This window comes from Danio aesculapii, chromosome 7 (assembly GCF_903798145.1).
Source record: "Danio aesculapii chromosome 7, fDanAes4.1, whole genome shotgun sequence".
NCBI classification, from domain to species: Eukaryota; Metazoa; Chordata; class Actinopteri; order Cypriniformes; family Danionidae; genus Danio; species Danio aesculapii.
This window is the reverse complement of record NC_079441.1, coordinates 33128855-33143233: the sequence shown is the minus strand read 5'-3', so window position 1 is coordinate 33143233 and position 14379 is coordinate 33128855. Positions and strand designations below refer to the sequence as shown.

Sequence of the window (14379 nt, the reverse complement as noted above, 5' to 3'; positions counted from 1 at the left end):
AATATTTAGGGTGTACAAACTTTATTTTGATAAAACAAGGACATAACAGCCATGGTTTTCAAGTAGGTCAGTATACTGTAGGTAGCATGCAGCTCACTGACTTATAACACTCATATATTTGGGAAGTAAAAACCAAACAAGGGTATAAAAACAACAATTTGACAAAGCCGCAATGAAGATAAATCTTCATTTTTCAGTACACTAAAATGGCAAACATAGCATAGTCTTGTTTACCTTGTAAAGATTCTTAAAAGTAACAGTGGTCTTAACATTTTAATGAATTTTTCAGTGCTATTAAATTTGGTCAAAGAACCATTTGTTTGAAATGTAGTTGAGATTGGCTGTTAGTATTTAATTGCCTTTGATGTGTAACGTATAGAAGGACCAAGGCTCTGGGACGTAGATGATACCGGGATACTTTTTGCGTAACACTTTATCATTCCACAGATACGCAACCCAAACCAGAACCAATCCCAGAGTAATGATGAAGTTATAAAAGAGGAAACGACCGTTGCTGTCTAGCACGAAGCCCATCCGCCTCTGTCGCATCACAGTGGCAACCATAGCAAAAAAGGTGAAGACATACAGGACAAAGATCTGCCCCTCAGTAATCAGATACCTGAAGAATTAAGAACACAACATTAAAGATCCCATGAAATTAAAATAAAGTTTTTTAGATGTTAGTATTGTTAGTTTTTTTTATAATTATTTTTTAGGGGTTTTCACCTTTACTGTGATAGGACAGTGAAGATTTAGAGACAGGAAAGTATGGGGAGCAGAGATAGGGGAAGGGTCGGCAAAGGACCTCGAGCCAGGAATCGAACTCAGGTCGCAGTGAATACCTCAGTGCTATGTGTCGACGCACTAACCAAAAGGCTATTGAGATTCATCAAACAGTGAAAACAACTGCATATTTCAAAGCACTTCACAGGACCTTTAATGTTTTCATTTACGAGTCTGATGTATTGTTAAATATTCGGTTTGACTTGGAAATATGTCACACTGCAGAAGTAAAATGACTTGATTTATGGAGCTTAAAATATGGCAAAACAATCTGAATTTGAATTGTGTTCATTTGAATTATTAACAATTGTAATTTAATAAAACTGAATATTGTACGCCATTAAAAATGTTTTGAATTTCTTAACTTGAATATTTAACATCTGAAATGTAAGACAAATGAATTTAAGTCAGATTTTTATAGACGTATTTTCAAACAAAGCCTCAATATTGATTGTGTTCATTCATGGGAACTAGAAATTCTACCCCTCAAAGAAAATGCTAGCAACAAATGTGAATAGCTGACTTACCAATAATACACAGCACTAGGGCCAAGCAGCAGCCAACCTGAGGTGCTCATCTTCTCATCTTTAACTTGTGTAAAGCAGCCAGTGAAATACAAGAAGATGATGAGGAAGAATGGGATATACCTAGAACGGTGGAGAAGATGTTTAAACTTCTATAGTTTAAAATAGTAAAAGAATTAACAAAGTTTTTTTTTCAAATTAAATTACTGCTGACTCTAAACAGCGTTTGAGGGTCCCCTGATACATTTCCATTGTGGTCTGTGCTATTTGCAGTGTATTTGCAAATAGTATATTAGCATGTGTTGTGAGAATTGACTTGCCTTTATTGTCAAACTGATGAAGAGGTTTCCTCAATTTGTTAGAGTTTTTATATTTGCATGCATTTTCTTAACTTCCAGCATGTTGGAGCTCTCTTTGTCAGTGTACTTAATGGACACAGTCACATTTCTGCATTCCTCTCCTCAAATGTTTGCATAATGAAGCATTTGAAAGTTAATGTTCAAAAGGATTTTTATAAAAGTTCCTTTTGTTGTTTCAAAGCAAATTTGATCTATCTATTTATTTATTGCCACATAACTCATGGCTATTTCATGGCAAAATGGATATACATAAAATTTTACATAATAAAACAAATTCATTTTACAATAAAAAGTTACATAGAGAAATATATAAATAGAAATAAATAATTACAACCCCCCCAAAAAATATTAAAGTTAAATATGATTATTCAGTAAAATTTTTTGTAAATACAGTTGAAGTCAGAATTATTAGCCCCCTGAATTATTATTCACCCCCTGTTTATTTTTTCCCCCAATTTCTGTTTAACAGAGAGAAGTTTTTTTTTAACTAGGCAGGTTAACGAGGCAGGTTAGGGTAATTAGGCAAGTTATTGTATAACGATGGTTTGTTCTGTAGACAATCGAAAAAAAAAAAAACTTAAAGGAGCTAATAATTTTGACCTTAAAATGGCTTTAAAAAAAATTAAAAACTGCTTTATTTCTAGCCAAAATAAAACAAATAAGACTTTCTCCAGAAGGAACAATATTATCAGACATACTGTGAAAATTTACTTGCTCTGTTAAACATCATTTGGGAAATATTTAAAAAAGAAAAAAATATTCAAAGGGGTCTAATAATTCTGACTTCAACTGTGACTTAAGATTCTTCCTGGTGGTACCTTTTTAAAAATGTTCATCAAACTTTCCTTATAAAATTTTTTCCTAACGGTATTCAAACTTCCACATTCCAACAAAATATGTTTCATGGTAAGAGCAGCTGGGCAGTCATTACATTTAGGTGGTGCCTAAATAGTCAACCTATAATGTCAAATTCGACATCTAGTATAGTCAGTTATTATTTTCAGGTTTATTTCATGTGTTGCAATGCAGATAATAACATCAACTAATAAAAAGAGATCAACATGGTAGATGTTAATTCCACTAGTGTTGAACTGAATCCTCTAACCCAGTGTTTCCCAACCCTGTTTCTGTAGGCACAGCAACAGTACATATTATGGATGTCTCCGTTATCTGAACCATTTGTTTCAGGTTTTGGAATCTCTTCGATTGTTCTGTTGAGTTGATTCAGGTGTGTTTGATTAGGGAGAGGTTAAAAAATGTATCTTGTTTTCCTTCAACTTTTGATTAAGCGTAATATGGGAAAAGGATTTGGGGTGGATTTTTAGTGATGAGGAATATCTATCCCAAAACTCCAGTTTGCCTTCATAGAACCTTTCCCAATTGTTCTCAGTTATGTTTCAAATGTAAGGTAGACATTGGCACAGTGATGCATGTATTTTGGGACTGTGACAAAATCAAAATGTACTGGAAAGAGATTCACAAAATTATTTAAAAAAATAATTGGAAAAACTTTTGCTTTGCCCCCAAAGGTATACCTTCTGAATTGTACACTGGAACTGTGTTTTGATTATGATAAAGAATGTGTATTGAATTTTTGTATATACTTGGTCAAAAAAATGTATATTATTATTATTATGGTCAACTGCTCAGATACCTTCAGTCAATATGTGGCTAAGTCAGGCGAGCACACTTTTACCACTGGGAAAAATAACCTATGATTTACATCAGAGATCTGAGGTGTTCTGGCACATTTGGTCCTCCCTCTGGAATTTTCTTGAGGGTACTCAGTGAATGTGCCTTTCTAAATTTGGTTTTATAATTTCATTTTATTTCCGTATTTGCGTTCAAGCATTTGTATGCATTTGAATGTCGAACAAAAATTGCTGTACTTGTCACGAGATACCAGTACCACTGTTATTCTGTTGAATAAAAAAAAAAGAAAAAATAATAAAAAAAGAAATTGTGTATTGTTTGTGTGCCTTTAGGAACAGGTTTGGGAAACACTGCTCTAACCTCCAATATTAGCCAATAGAGTGTGTAACTTTGAAAATCTACCCTAAAGCACATGGTAATGGAATAGTAGAAGGGGTTGAAAAGAAATGGAGGAGATGGAGCAGATTCCCATTTTGTGTAGTGCATGTGCTGGAGATTAAAATACATCTAATCCTCTATTTTAAACTAATTTAAGACATTTTACTAGAACATTTAGAGTGAAAATGCTGACACTTGGCAAGGGTTAATCTTTCCAGTGTGCACACGTGTGTATAGTAATGTACACATAAAAAAAACAAATAGTGTAAATGGAAAACACACTTACCACATGGAATGCCCTAAGTGTTCATCATAGTAATACAGAAGTTCAAAAGAGTCGATCTGAAAATCATATACAGTATGAGTTATCAATCATTATCATAAAAAAACTAATATATTCTGAGGTTTTCTTCTGAAAAGATGATATGTTTGATCTGTAAACTAAATTTACCAGTGAAGCAGGCTTCAGATCCTTGATAATGGGGTTTTCTCTGACAGACAGATGAAGCTGGTATCCGCTGAGGATGAGACGATGGTTGATAGAGTCTCCCACCAGGTGTATGCTTGCGCCCATGACAAAGGTGATGATGCTGAGGTACACAGCAGAGCGTGGAAGGGCCGTGGGACTCCGCTCAATCAGCTCAATAAATGAACATCAAAACAACACACTACATTTACTGCACCATAATAACTTAATGTACATTCATGGGGCATGTAAAAACCCTGAATGCACACTATTGTTATTGTTTTAGATCATAGAAGAAAGTGCGTACCTTCAGTAGTAAGAATGGTGTAATGACATTATATGCCATGTGAAAATAATCTCCAACACTTGGCTTATTAAGAGGAAACCATTCCAGTGGCATTATGATCTAAAGAACAAACACACAAAATGTTTTAGTATTAACAGAAGAAGAAAAACGACTCTTAAATGTATATATAACACCTTGTTTTAACTTGTACCATAGCAATTGGCCTTCCAAAGTCCAGGATCCAGTTTTGCACAGTGAAACAGAGCCATAGATCTGTGTGAAACTGGGAGCGTGGTGTAGCTGCTGCTGTAGTTTTCTCACTTCCAGCCCTGCTTTTAGACAAAAGAGGTTTTCTTTAATCATAAATATCTATTATATCTGCTATATCTGCTTTATCTGAAATATCTGCTATTCAAATGACAACTTTGATAGCCCAGCAAACACCCTGTGTTCGAGTAATATTACATTATTAAATGGTTACATTATAATAATTTTTTTAACAACTTCTTATATTACATTAAACAACGTATACACAACATTCAAAACATTCAAGTTTAACCATTCGACAGCAAATAACGATAATAACACAGGAAATAACTTACCTCAGAAATGCCGATGTGAAAGTTGCAGGCTGTGGTCTTCTCCGCATGGTTAATCGATATCTTCTTTAAAACAGTTTTAAGACTGTTTACTATCGGATGCTTTACTATAGTTTAGTAGCCAAGTTCATTCATCCATCAGTCACATGCCATATAACGTTACAGCACAGAAGCAGGAAAAGGCTAAATACATTTGTGTTCGCATATATCACAATATACAAAATATTTCTGCAACTTATATCTAACCTAGTTTTAATTCGTTTATATACCGTTTGAATGTACTTCCTTAGATGTTTTTTTATTCTTGTTTATTTGAATCACGTGATGTTTTGACCGGCTCTTCTTCAGTTACTGCTGAACGAGCGTAACGTGTAGGACTCTTACTGCCATCTGCCGGACTGTCCGAACATGTCTTCAACCTCTCTCATCAGTTTTAAATATAGGTAAAATCATATAGTTCTCTGGGAAACATCCACACACACTCACTCACACACATACACTACGGACAATTTAGCCTTCCCAATTCACCTGTACCGCATGTCTTTGGACTGTGGGGGAAGCCGGAGCACCCGAAGGAAACCCACGCGAACACAGGGAGAACATGCAAACTAAACATAGAAACGCCAACTGACCCTGCCGAGGCTCAAACCAGCGACCTTCTTGCTGTGAGGCGACAGCACTACCTACTGCGCTGCCAAATCATATACCATTTATTTTAATTAATATATTTACATATTGGAATAAAAAATGTACATATGTCTATGATTTAAAAAGGCAAAAAAGTACATTGTAAACGAATGGGAGACGAATTTCATCTATAAAAAAGAAATTCTGTGCCCAAAGTTAAACTTACATGCCAAATTTTTATTTTTTTATATATTTTTTTATTTTTTTATTTGTGGATTTTTTTAAATTGTACATTAAATCATTTTTTGGATATATATATATATATATATATATATATATATATATATATATATATATATATATATATATATATATATATATATATATATATAAATAAATAAATATATATATATATATATATATATATATATATATATATATATATATATATATATATATATATATATATATATATATATATATATATATATATATATATACACACACACGCACTTCATATAAAGTTTAAATAGTGTTTTGTGCAATAAAATTGTATTAATTATGAGCAACCTCTCCCTAATCAAACACACCTGAATCAAATGGTTCAGATAACGGAGATATCCAAAATATGTACTGTTGCTGTGCCTACAGGAACAGGGTTGGGAAACACTGGGTTAGAGGATTCAGTTCAACACTAGTGGAATTAACATCTACCATGTTGATCTCTTTTTATTTTTTGATGTTATTATCTGCATTGCAACACATGAAATAAACCTGAAAATAATAACTGACTATACTAGATGTCGAATTTTTTCTTTTTTAAATATTTCACAAATGATGTTTAACAGAGCAAGTAAATTTTCACAGTATGCCAGATAGATTTTTTTTCTTCTGGAGAAAGTCTTATTTGTTTTATTTAAGGTCAAAATTATTAGCCCCTTTAATATATATTTTTTCGACTGTCTACAGAACAAATTAAAGTCATACAATAACTTGCATAATTACCCTAGCCTGCCTAGTTGACCTGCCTAGTTAAAATAAAATCTTCTCTCGGTTAAACAGAAATTGGGGAAAAAATAAACAGGGGGTGAATAATAATTCAGGGGGCTAATAATTCTGACTTCAACTGTATTTATCAAAACCTGTACTGAATAATCATATTAAACTTTGAATATATATATATATATATATATATATATATATATATATATATATATATATATATATATATATATATATATATATATATATTTTTTTTTTTTTGGGGGGGGGGTTGTAATTATTTATTTCTATTTATATATTTCTCTATGTAACTTTTTATTGTAAAATGACTTTTATGTATATTCATTTTGCCATGAAATAGTCATAAGTTATATGGCAATAAATAAATAGATAGATTAAATCTGCTTTGCAACAACAAAGGGAACTTTTATAAAATCCTTTTGAACATTAACTTTTAAATGCTTCATTATGCAAACATTTGATGAGAGGATTGTAGAAATGTGACTGTGTCCATTAAGTACACTGACAAAGAGAGCTCCAACATGCTGGAAGTTAAGAAAATGCATGCAAATATAAAAACTCTAACAAATTGAGGAAACCTCTTCATCAGTTTGACAATAAAGGCAAGTCAATTCCCTTACAACACATGCCAATATAGTAATGCACTGGAAATAGCACAGACCACTATTTTTTTTATCAGTCAAAGTATTGCGCTTGTCATCAAGGGACTTTTATTTTGAAGGCAAAAGACAAAAACAGTCCTGTGATTGTATGTAGCCATCTTAGAGCTTTCTCTCTCTTCAGGCCTACCTAGGCGTTTCTCTCTTCACATCGCCAGTGTAAAGTTCTCCGTGCTGGATTAAAGATCTTCATCTTCAGCAGAGCGAGGTATAAATACCAAAAGACCGTCATTAGACTTGTCACCTCTCGAGAGGGTTTAACGTTACTTCCATGAGTGTTTACACGGAGCAGACAGTGGTCTCCGTGTTAGTGATGATGATGTACATGTTAGCTCATGTAGCTGTCATGATAAGAGATACGACTGTCAGTGATCAGTTTAATATAACGCATGTAAACAGCCCCGATCAAGCGAAAGTAGTTTAACTCGCCTAACGTAAAGTTGTCAGGTGTGTTGTGTCAGTGTTTAAATAGTATGTCGCAGTTATTGTTGTTGTTTATATAGTTACATCAGTCATTTTAAACAGCAGGCTAACAGGGTGTTTAGCTTGGTGATGAGTGCTTCCACTAACACTGCCATACAGTACAATTTATCTATTTATTGTAATGAGTCGTAATCTGCCTTGTTGATGTCCTGGGTTTATTAAAGGCTAATCCTTAGAGGTACAGTATTTGGGCTGAAGTGCAGACTAAAGCCGGTTAACTTGCTCTGAACTGAGTCCTTCACAGAAGTGCGTTTGAAATTGCAGTTACACAGTTGTTTATACGAGTGCTCGAGTCTCTGTTATGACAGTTCGAGTTACCCAACATGTGCCGACAATTCTGAGTGTGACAGCAGAGTCACTGCGACGTGTCTGTTTTTATGAATCGTATTGTGTGGCTCTTTCTTGTCAGACAAACGTTTCCAGTAGCTCTAATCGGGTTTTTATCTCTCTCTTGCTAGCAGCAGGTATAAAAACATGGACTGGTGTTACGGAGTTGGACTGCAGGATTTCTTTTCTCAGTTGACCCTGGGTCATTCTAAATCCTGGGTAAAGGGAATCCTGGGTTTCCTCCTTTAACGTTGTTTACACTGCTCAAACTTTTACACGAGTAGCAGTTAATCCTGGAACTCTATAAACTGCTTTTTCACATTTTGCATTATTAAAAACTGGGTTAATGCCCCTTTATGTCTGTTGCAGTGTGATTTTTCTTGATTGGGAATAAACCCAACAGAGACTTGTTTATTAAGCACTCAAGCTTTGTACATCCTGGTATTGTTAAAGTAAAGTAACGGTCACGTATGTTATCCCATACTTGTTATCTGTAGGTTCTCTGCCTTTATGCTATCCAAGTTAGTGACCTCTTAGCAGAAAGCGATTTTTATTGAAGTAGCATAAAACAATATACCAATTTGGGCACATTTCCCTCCTCAAGCACTTAAACATTAATGCTGTGCATGTTGTTTGTTTATCTGCCCCAAAGTATGTAAATGAGGCAAATGATTGACTGTTGGTTGTTTAACCGTAACATTTTAAGATGGCATTGTTTTACATTGCTGAGTCTGTGTATATTGTAGTTCATTTTCTGTGAAACAATCCACAGCTTTGTCTATTATGGTTGGAGAAGTTTTTAGCCGAATCCAGCACTAAACTGGGAGAGATTTTGGAAGCTGTCCTTTGTCAAATGCTAGAGCTATATATTTTTTATAATTCTCTGGAACGTAATTAAAATTAAGTTGTAAGCACTTCTCTCTTTGTGTTGTGTCCTTTGGAGGCCAGAGAATGAGCTCTGTGGAAATGGCAGCGTTTGGACGACATTTTAGCTTTCTCTGCTTTATTAAACTGAACATTAAAGTGCAATTTGCAGCGATCGTCTGTTTTCCAATGTAATCGGAGAGATTGACTGCACGCACATTGGAAGGCGCCATCTGAAGACGAATTTAGATGAATCAGAAACATTTCCATTCAATAAATGTGCAAATAATATGTGATGCTTAAATGCGCTTAACATAATACACACTCTTATTAATGATTCCTACTTGTCTTCCTCGTGATGAAGAGTGGGCAAAATCTGGTATGTAGTGGGGAAAAAAAGAAGAATGAGTTCATTAGACGCTGGGTTCGAACCGTGTCCATGATCGAACGTGTCAAACATGTTGCCATGCGCTTTACAAGCTACGCCACTGACGCTGCTATTAACGTTACAAAATTTTACACCTTTACTTCAGACCATCTTTTTTAATTGACTCATGTCAATTAAAGTGCGAAGATCAGACCCAACTGCATTAACCGCCTCAGCTAAACTCTCCCACTATATTTTTTTCTTTTGTTATAAATTCCGGAGGACAAACTTGCAAATAACACTGTTTTTTTCCGGTCTACCTCTGATAGGAGCACCTCCAATTCACATTCTGTTCAAAGTTTCTCTTTTTCCTTGCTTTTGCCATTGCTTTTTCATTTGGTTTTGCTAAAGTAGAGTCATTAGCATATTCATACTGGGGAGGAGGCAGGGAGGGGTTTTGCGCTCGTGCACGTGCGCTCAGTTTCACGTTAATTAGGATGTACAAAGAGAATATGCGTGGGATTCTGCGTACGCAGTGTTTCATACATCTGAATTTTTTACTGCGTATGCACATTTACAGCTTTGTGCGTACGCAATGTTTTAGTATGATTTCAACGCAAGTCTACATACATGAGGCCCCTTGTGATCTCACTAGCCCGCATGTATTTTTTGTTGTCCCCAAACTTCGCTGTAGGCTTTGCTAAGCTAACTCTGTGAAAGCCAATGTCTCTCTTTGCATTGAAATTTGAGCATCTTACGTTCAGAGATGTTGTTTATGTTCACACAGCTACATTACACATCAACTACAGTTTAAAATATGATATCATAGTGGACCACCCCTTTAAAATTGGGAAGAAAGGTCACCCCGTGTCACCCCTTCTGTTTCATTGGGATATTAATAAAAACAGATTAACAGTGGTACCTAGCATTTAACATCACAACTTAAATTAGCAAGTTTTTTTTTTCTTCAAATATGTTGAAATATTACATTTTGCCATCTTAAAAAGTTTATTTACAGTTGTGGAGAAAGTTATAACTTTACCAGAAGGATGACAAAATGTTCATATATTGTGCACACAGATTTACAGCTCACTCTTCATTTATAGCGTACTCGTCTTTTCTCTTTAGTTTGTTGCTTTGCTGATTTTGCATATTTCAGCATCAATTTGGTTAATTTTAGTACATAAGAAGTAGTTCTTTGTTGAGGGTGTAAACCAACTGTACTAAGTTGCCTCGCATTATGATTCTGCGACCTATGTATAGTAGGGATTTCTTCCTCTTGACTCTCATGACAAATTTAGAGGAAGCTTGTAGAGAATTGGAAAACACTACTTCCTGAAACAAGCTGAACATAAACCTTAACCTCTATCTGCGTTTGAAACATTCAAGCAGAACATTATGATGAAACAAACTGCAGAGTCAAGAGTAAATTATATCAGGGGTCATGAACCGGCTTTTATATATTTTTTGCTATATCTCATTAAATGTGAAGTGCATCACAGAATTATAGCGTACAATACTTGTTAACATGTTTTTTTATTGTGTTATAAGTATTCTCATCTACTGTAGGCACTTTCATTGTGTCAACTTCATATAAATAAGTGTATCGTTTCTTTAGAAGAAACACGCCATGTTTAAACTGCTGCTGTTTGCACAAGTAAAAATTCCATACTTGTCCTGTGAGCTCTACATCAATAATGAATGTGTAATTGTGAATTAAAATAAAAAATATTTTATTAAAACTGGTCAAACACAGTCATTGATTGTGAATTTAGTTTATTCAGTTTGCTGATAAATGGGGATAAGCACTCTGTTCATCTGTTCACTTCAGAGATGAATAACGCTCATTTCACACTGGGCGTCAGTGTCAACTCTTCCATTCACTTTGAATTGTTAACGTCAATCGTTGCCGAACTGAATTGTGGATCTGTCTGCCCTGCTTCAGCGGCATTGCTCACTGCAGAAGTTGAGAATTTCTTTAACTTTTCAAGCGCCAACGAAAGCGTCAGCCAATCCGATCACTTTATGCGAATACCCCAGCTCAGACAGTAGCCACTTGTGGTCTAATTTCATTTGCTGACGCTGCTATGATGATCGCCTCAGCGCCAAGCTTCAGACACACCCTCCGTCAAGCGTTGACACTCACGCCCTGTGTGAATCGGGTATAAATCCATTCCCTAACCTACTCGTCCAGTGAGCTCTTATTCAATAATTAATGTGAAATTGTGAATACAGATAAAAATATCAAATGTCTTATCATTTTAAAATGATAAATAAATATACACATAATTGCCTAAAAGATTACAAATAAATTTTTACCACCATCTCCCTTGTTTTGACTATGTGTGTGTGTTAGGCATGGGCAGATAATCTTTTTCAAGGTATACCGCAGTTTGGAAAAGTCAAGGTTTTAAAACCGCCAAAATCTTCTGTAATACCTTTCCTAAGGTATGTGTAAGTTATGTGTATTTTATTTACTTTTTTTTTTTTTTTTAATTTTACGTTTTTTAGGACAACATCCCATAGTATCTCCAGCTGAAAAGATATCCAAAGATGCTGTTTTAAATTGTAAAGAAATATCTGTTTTTCAATCTAATGAAGACAGCAGAAGTCAATAATTCATTTGAATTATTTAGCCTAAAATGTTTACTGCTCCAAAATATTTTAAATCTTTTAAAAAATAAAATGTATTGTGCTCAAACATTTAAAAAGAACATATTTTATAGCAGTAATTACAATACCGTGATACTGTGAAACCGTGATATTTTTATCTAAGATTATCATACTGTCAGAATCTTATAACGGCCCATGCCAAGTGTGTGTGTGTGTGTGTGCTGCCTATACCTTTAGAAGAAAATGCTATGCAGCAACAGAGTTTATCCACAAACAGTCACTGCACAGTCATTTTCTATCTCCAACAACATGTTTATTGTTATGTGGCTCCATTTGAACATGTTATGCTCGAATCACTGCGTGGAGCTTAGAATCAAGCACTGATATAATTTAATGACATCATAAACGGGTATATTCCATGCCCTGGCGTTTTCTGGGCCAGCTGTCAATTAAAAGCTTATTTCAGGAACTAAGGGCGATTTCAGGTCTGAAACTGACAGGATAGTCTTTTAGTATGATAATCTCTCACATATCAAAAGCTCTAGTAAAATTTAATTTCTCAGTTTATGACCCTTTTAATACTTCTTCTGAAATTAAGGTGTCAGAACGATGGCCTGTTATTCTCCTAACGTTTGCTCATTCTCACTATCCAGCTATCATATCTGCCTGCACATGACCTGACTCTTGATCGGGCAGATGTAGAGCAAACTGGTTTACAGGACAAAGGTAGCGGCCCACTGATAAGTGCAGAACATTGGACATTGAAAGAAGCTTTTCGTTGGTTAACTTCAGGTCACATTCCGTGTAATTTTAGTGTTTCGTTTTAATAAAAACCCACACAATAAATTGAACAAAGTGGAACTGAGACAATGACACGATTCTTTCTCCAGTTTACAACTGATCCACTGTCTTATCTTATGGCTGATAGGATGTGCGCTGATTATCATGCAGTTGTTTTTTTATTTGCAACATCTGCAGCTTCAGATTCCTGTGAATTGTTTTTAAATTTCCTTCTTAAATGCTAGAAAATGATTGTTCAGTGCATTCTTGTTCATCACCTGTAGCTGCTTGCTATGATCTTTATAGGTGCAGTTTTCATTTTATTTGTTTTAACTTTCAAAGCTGGTATATGGTCGGTGACATAACCTGGACTTTGGTCTGTTCCTGGCGTAGCTGTAACAGCGCAGCAGGATGACTCAACATCAGGGTCATCTCCAGCTTCGCTTTATCCTCACTGACTATTGAAGCACATATTTATATGATGTCTAATGATGAAACCCCCATAATTACTTATTTGTAATTCAATAAACACATAAACAAAAACCAAGTTAGGCAGAATGTCATGGTCTGAATGCTCTCTGTAAGTGACCTCTTTGTATTTTATTGAGATGGGTTTTTTTTTAATGCATCGCTGTGGTGATTTTGAAATCTTCTGTATTAAATTCCAAGATGTGTGAAAGATGTGTTATGGGAAGACACGCTTACGAGTGGAATAGGCTCGAGCTCAGGCCTCAGTGGGGATTTCACAGCCATGTGAACGACCGAGAGTAACCTCTCAGATGCCCTCTTGCTCTCTTTCTCTCCCTCCTTTTTCCTTATTTTCCTCTCTGACTCGCTCACCCACCTTTTTTCTGTCAGTCTTTCCATTGGCTTGTTTTCTCTCTTTCTTTCTTGTTTGTGTAAACTCCATTTTAACGCTTCAGCTTAGGTGCTACTCAACTTCCAAACAGAAGTCATACTGTTTTTTTTTTTCTCCCCCTTTCTTTCTTTTGACATTAACCAGAAAGCTGTGATACAGAAGAGGCTATTATAGGAGAGAAGTTTCATCTAATGGCATCCAGGCTATTGGAGAGGATAAACGAGATGTGCTGCTAGTGACGCAGACAACAACAACATGGACAGACAATAACAAAACGTCACTCTCGGGGTAAGTGGGCCTCTCACTCACAATAACACGTTTGAAGCGTTTTTTTAATGTATTTAGTGTGACTAATGCTAATCGTCCAGATGTTACACTCAAAAATAACTTGCTACTTGTTCAGACTACTTATTTAAAATGAATCGACACAATTTTTAAGTTTTTTTGTGAGACAACTTAATAGTTTTATGTTCAATACAAATAAAATTGTAAACACAATGAAGTTAACTTAATCGATTTGTTTGGACAACATGAAGGAATTGTGTGGAACCCTGCGTATTTTACAGTGTAGGTATTAGGGCTGCACGATTCTGGAAAAATCTAACATTGCGATTATTTTGTTTTGCCGCAGTAAAGATTCTGATATGAATTTAATTTTACCAGAAAATTTTAACGGCTATATTTAGAAAGATTTCATTTATTTAGATTGACTGGGATGATCAAGTCTTT

At 34.9% G+C, this 14379-nt stretch overlaps 2 protein-coding genes across 3 annotated transcripts in view; one reads left to right on the top strand and one right to left on the bottom strand.

The window, feature by feature from the left end:
• Positions 1-4: 4 nt before the first annotated feature.
• Positions 5-5399, bottom strand: cln6a (CLN6 transmembrane ER protein a). Of its 2 annotated transcripts, none has more exons than XM_056462859.1 (7): positions 5052-5399; positions 4661-4781; positions 4471-4569; positions 4149-4337; positions 3984-4039; positions 1311-1430; positions 5-619 (listed from the first exon to the last, which is right to left on the bottom strand). In XM_056462859.1, the coding sequence occupies exons 1-7, from the start codon at positions 5096-5098 to the stop codon at positions 352-354; spliced, it is 900 nt and encodes a 299-aa protein (XP_056318834.1). In that variant the 5' UTR covers positions 5099-5399; the 3' UTR covers positions 5-351. The 2 variants fall into 2 exon arrangements, with proteins under 2 accessions (XP_056318834.1, XP_056318835.1); XM_056462860.1 differs by having other exon boundaries at positions 4661-4778; positions 5052-5398.
• Positions 5400-7456: 2057 nt separating this feature from the next.
• The window catches only part of nr1h3 (nuclear receptor subfamily 1, group H, member 3), a 30534-nt gene continuing 23611 nt past the window's right edge, over positions 7457-14379 (top strand). The window contains exons 1-2 of the mRNA XM_056461739.1: positions 7457-7565; positions 13795-13938. The gene's annotated coding sequence lies outside the window, so the exon portion shown is untranslated. The remainder of the gene's footprint in view (positions 7566-13794; positions 13939-14379) is intronic.

Coding starts and splice junctions, on each gene's coding strand:
- cln6a (XM_056462859.1), bottom strand. CDS start 5,098: ATGCGGAGAAGACCACAGCCTGCAACTTTCACATCGGCATTTCTGAG. Junction 4,782..5,051: donor TTCACATCGGCATTTCTGAG/GTAAGTTATTTC, acceptor TTTGTCTAAAAG/CAGGGCTGGAAGTGAGAAAA. Junction 4,570..4,660: donor TTGGAAGGCCAATTGCTATG/GTACAAGTTAAA, acceptor TTTGTTCTTTAG/ATCATAATGCCACTGGAATG.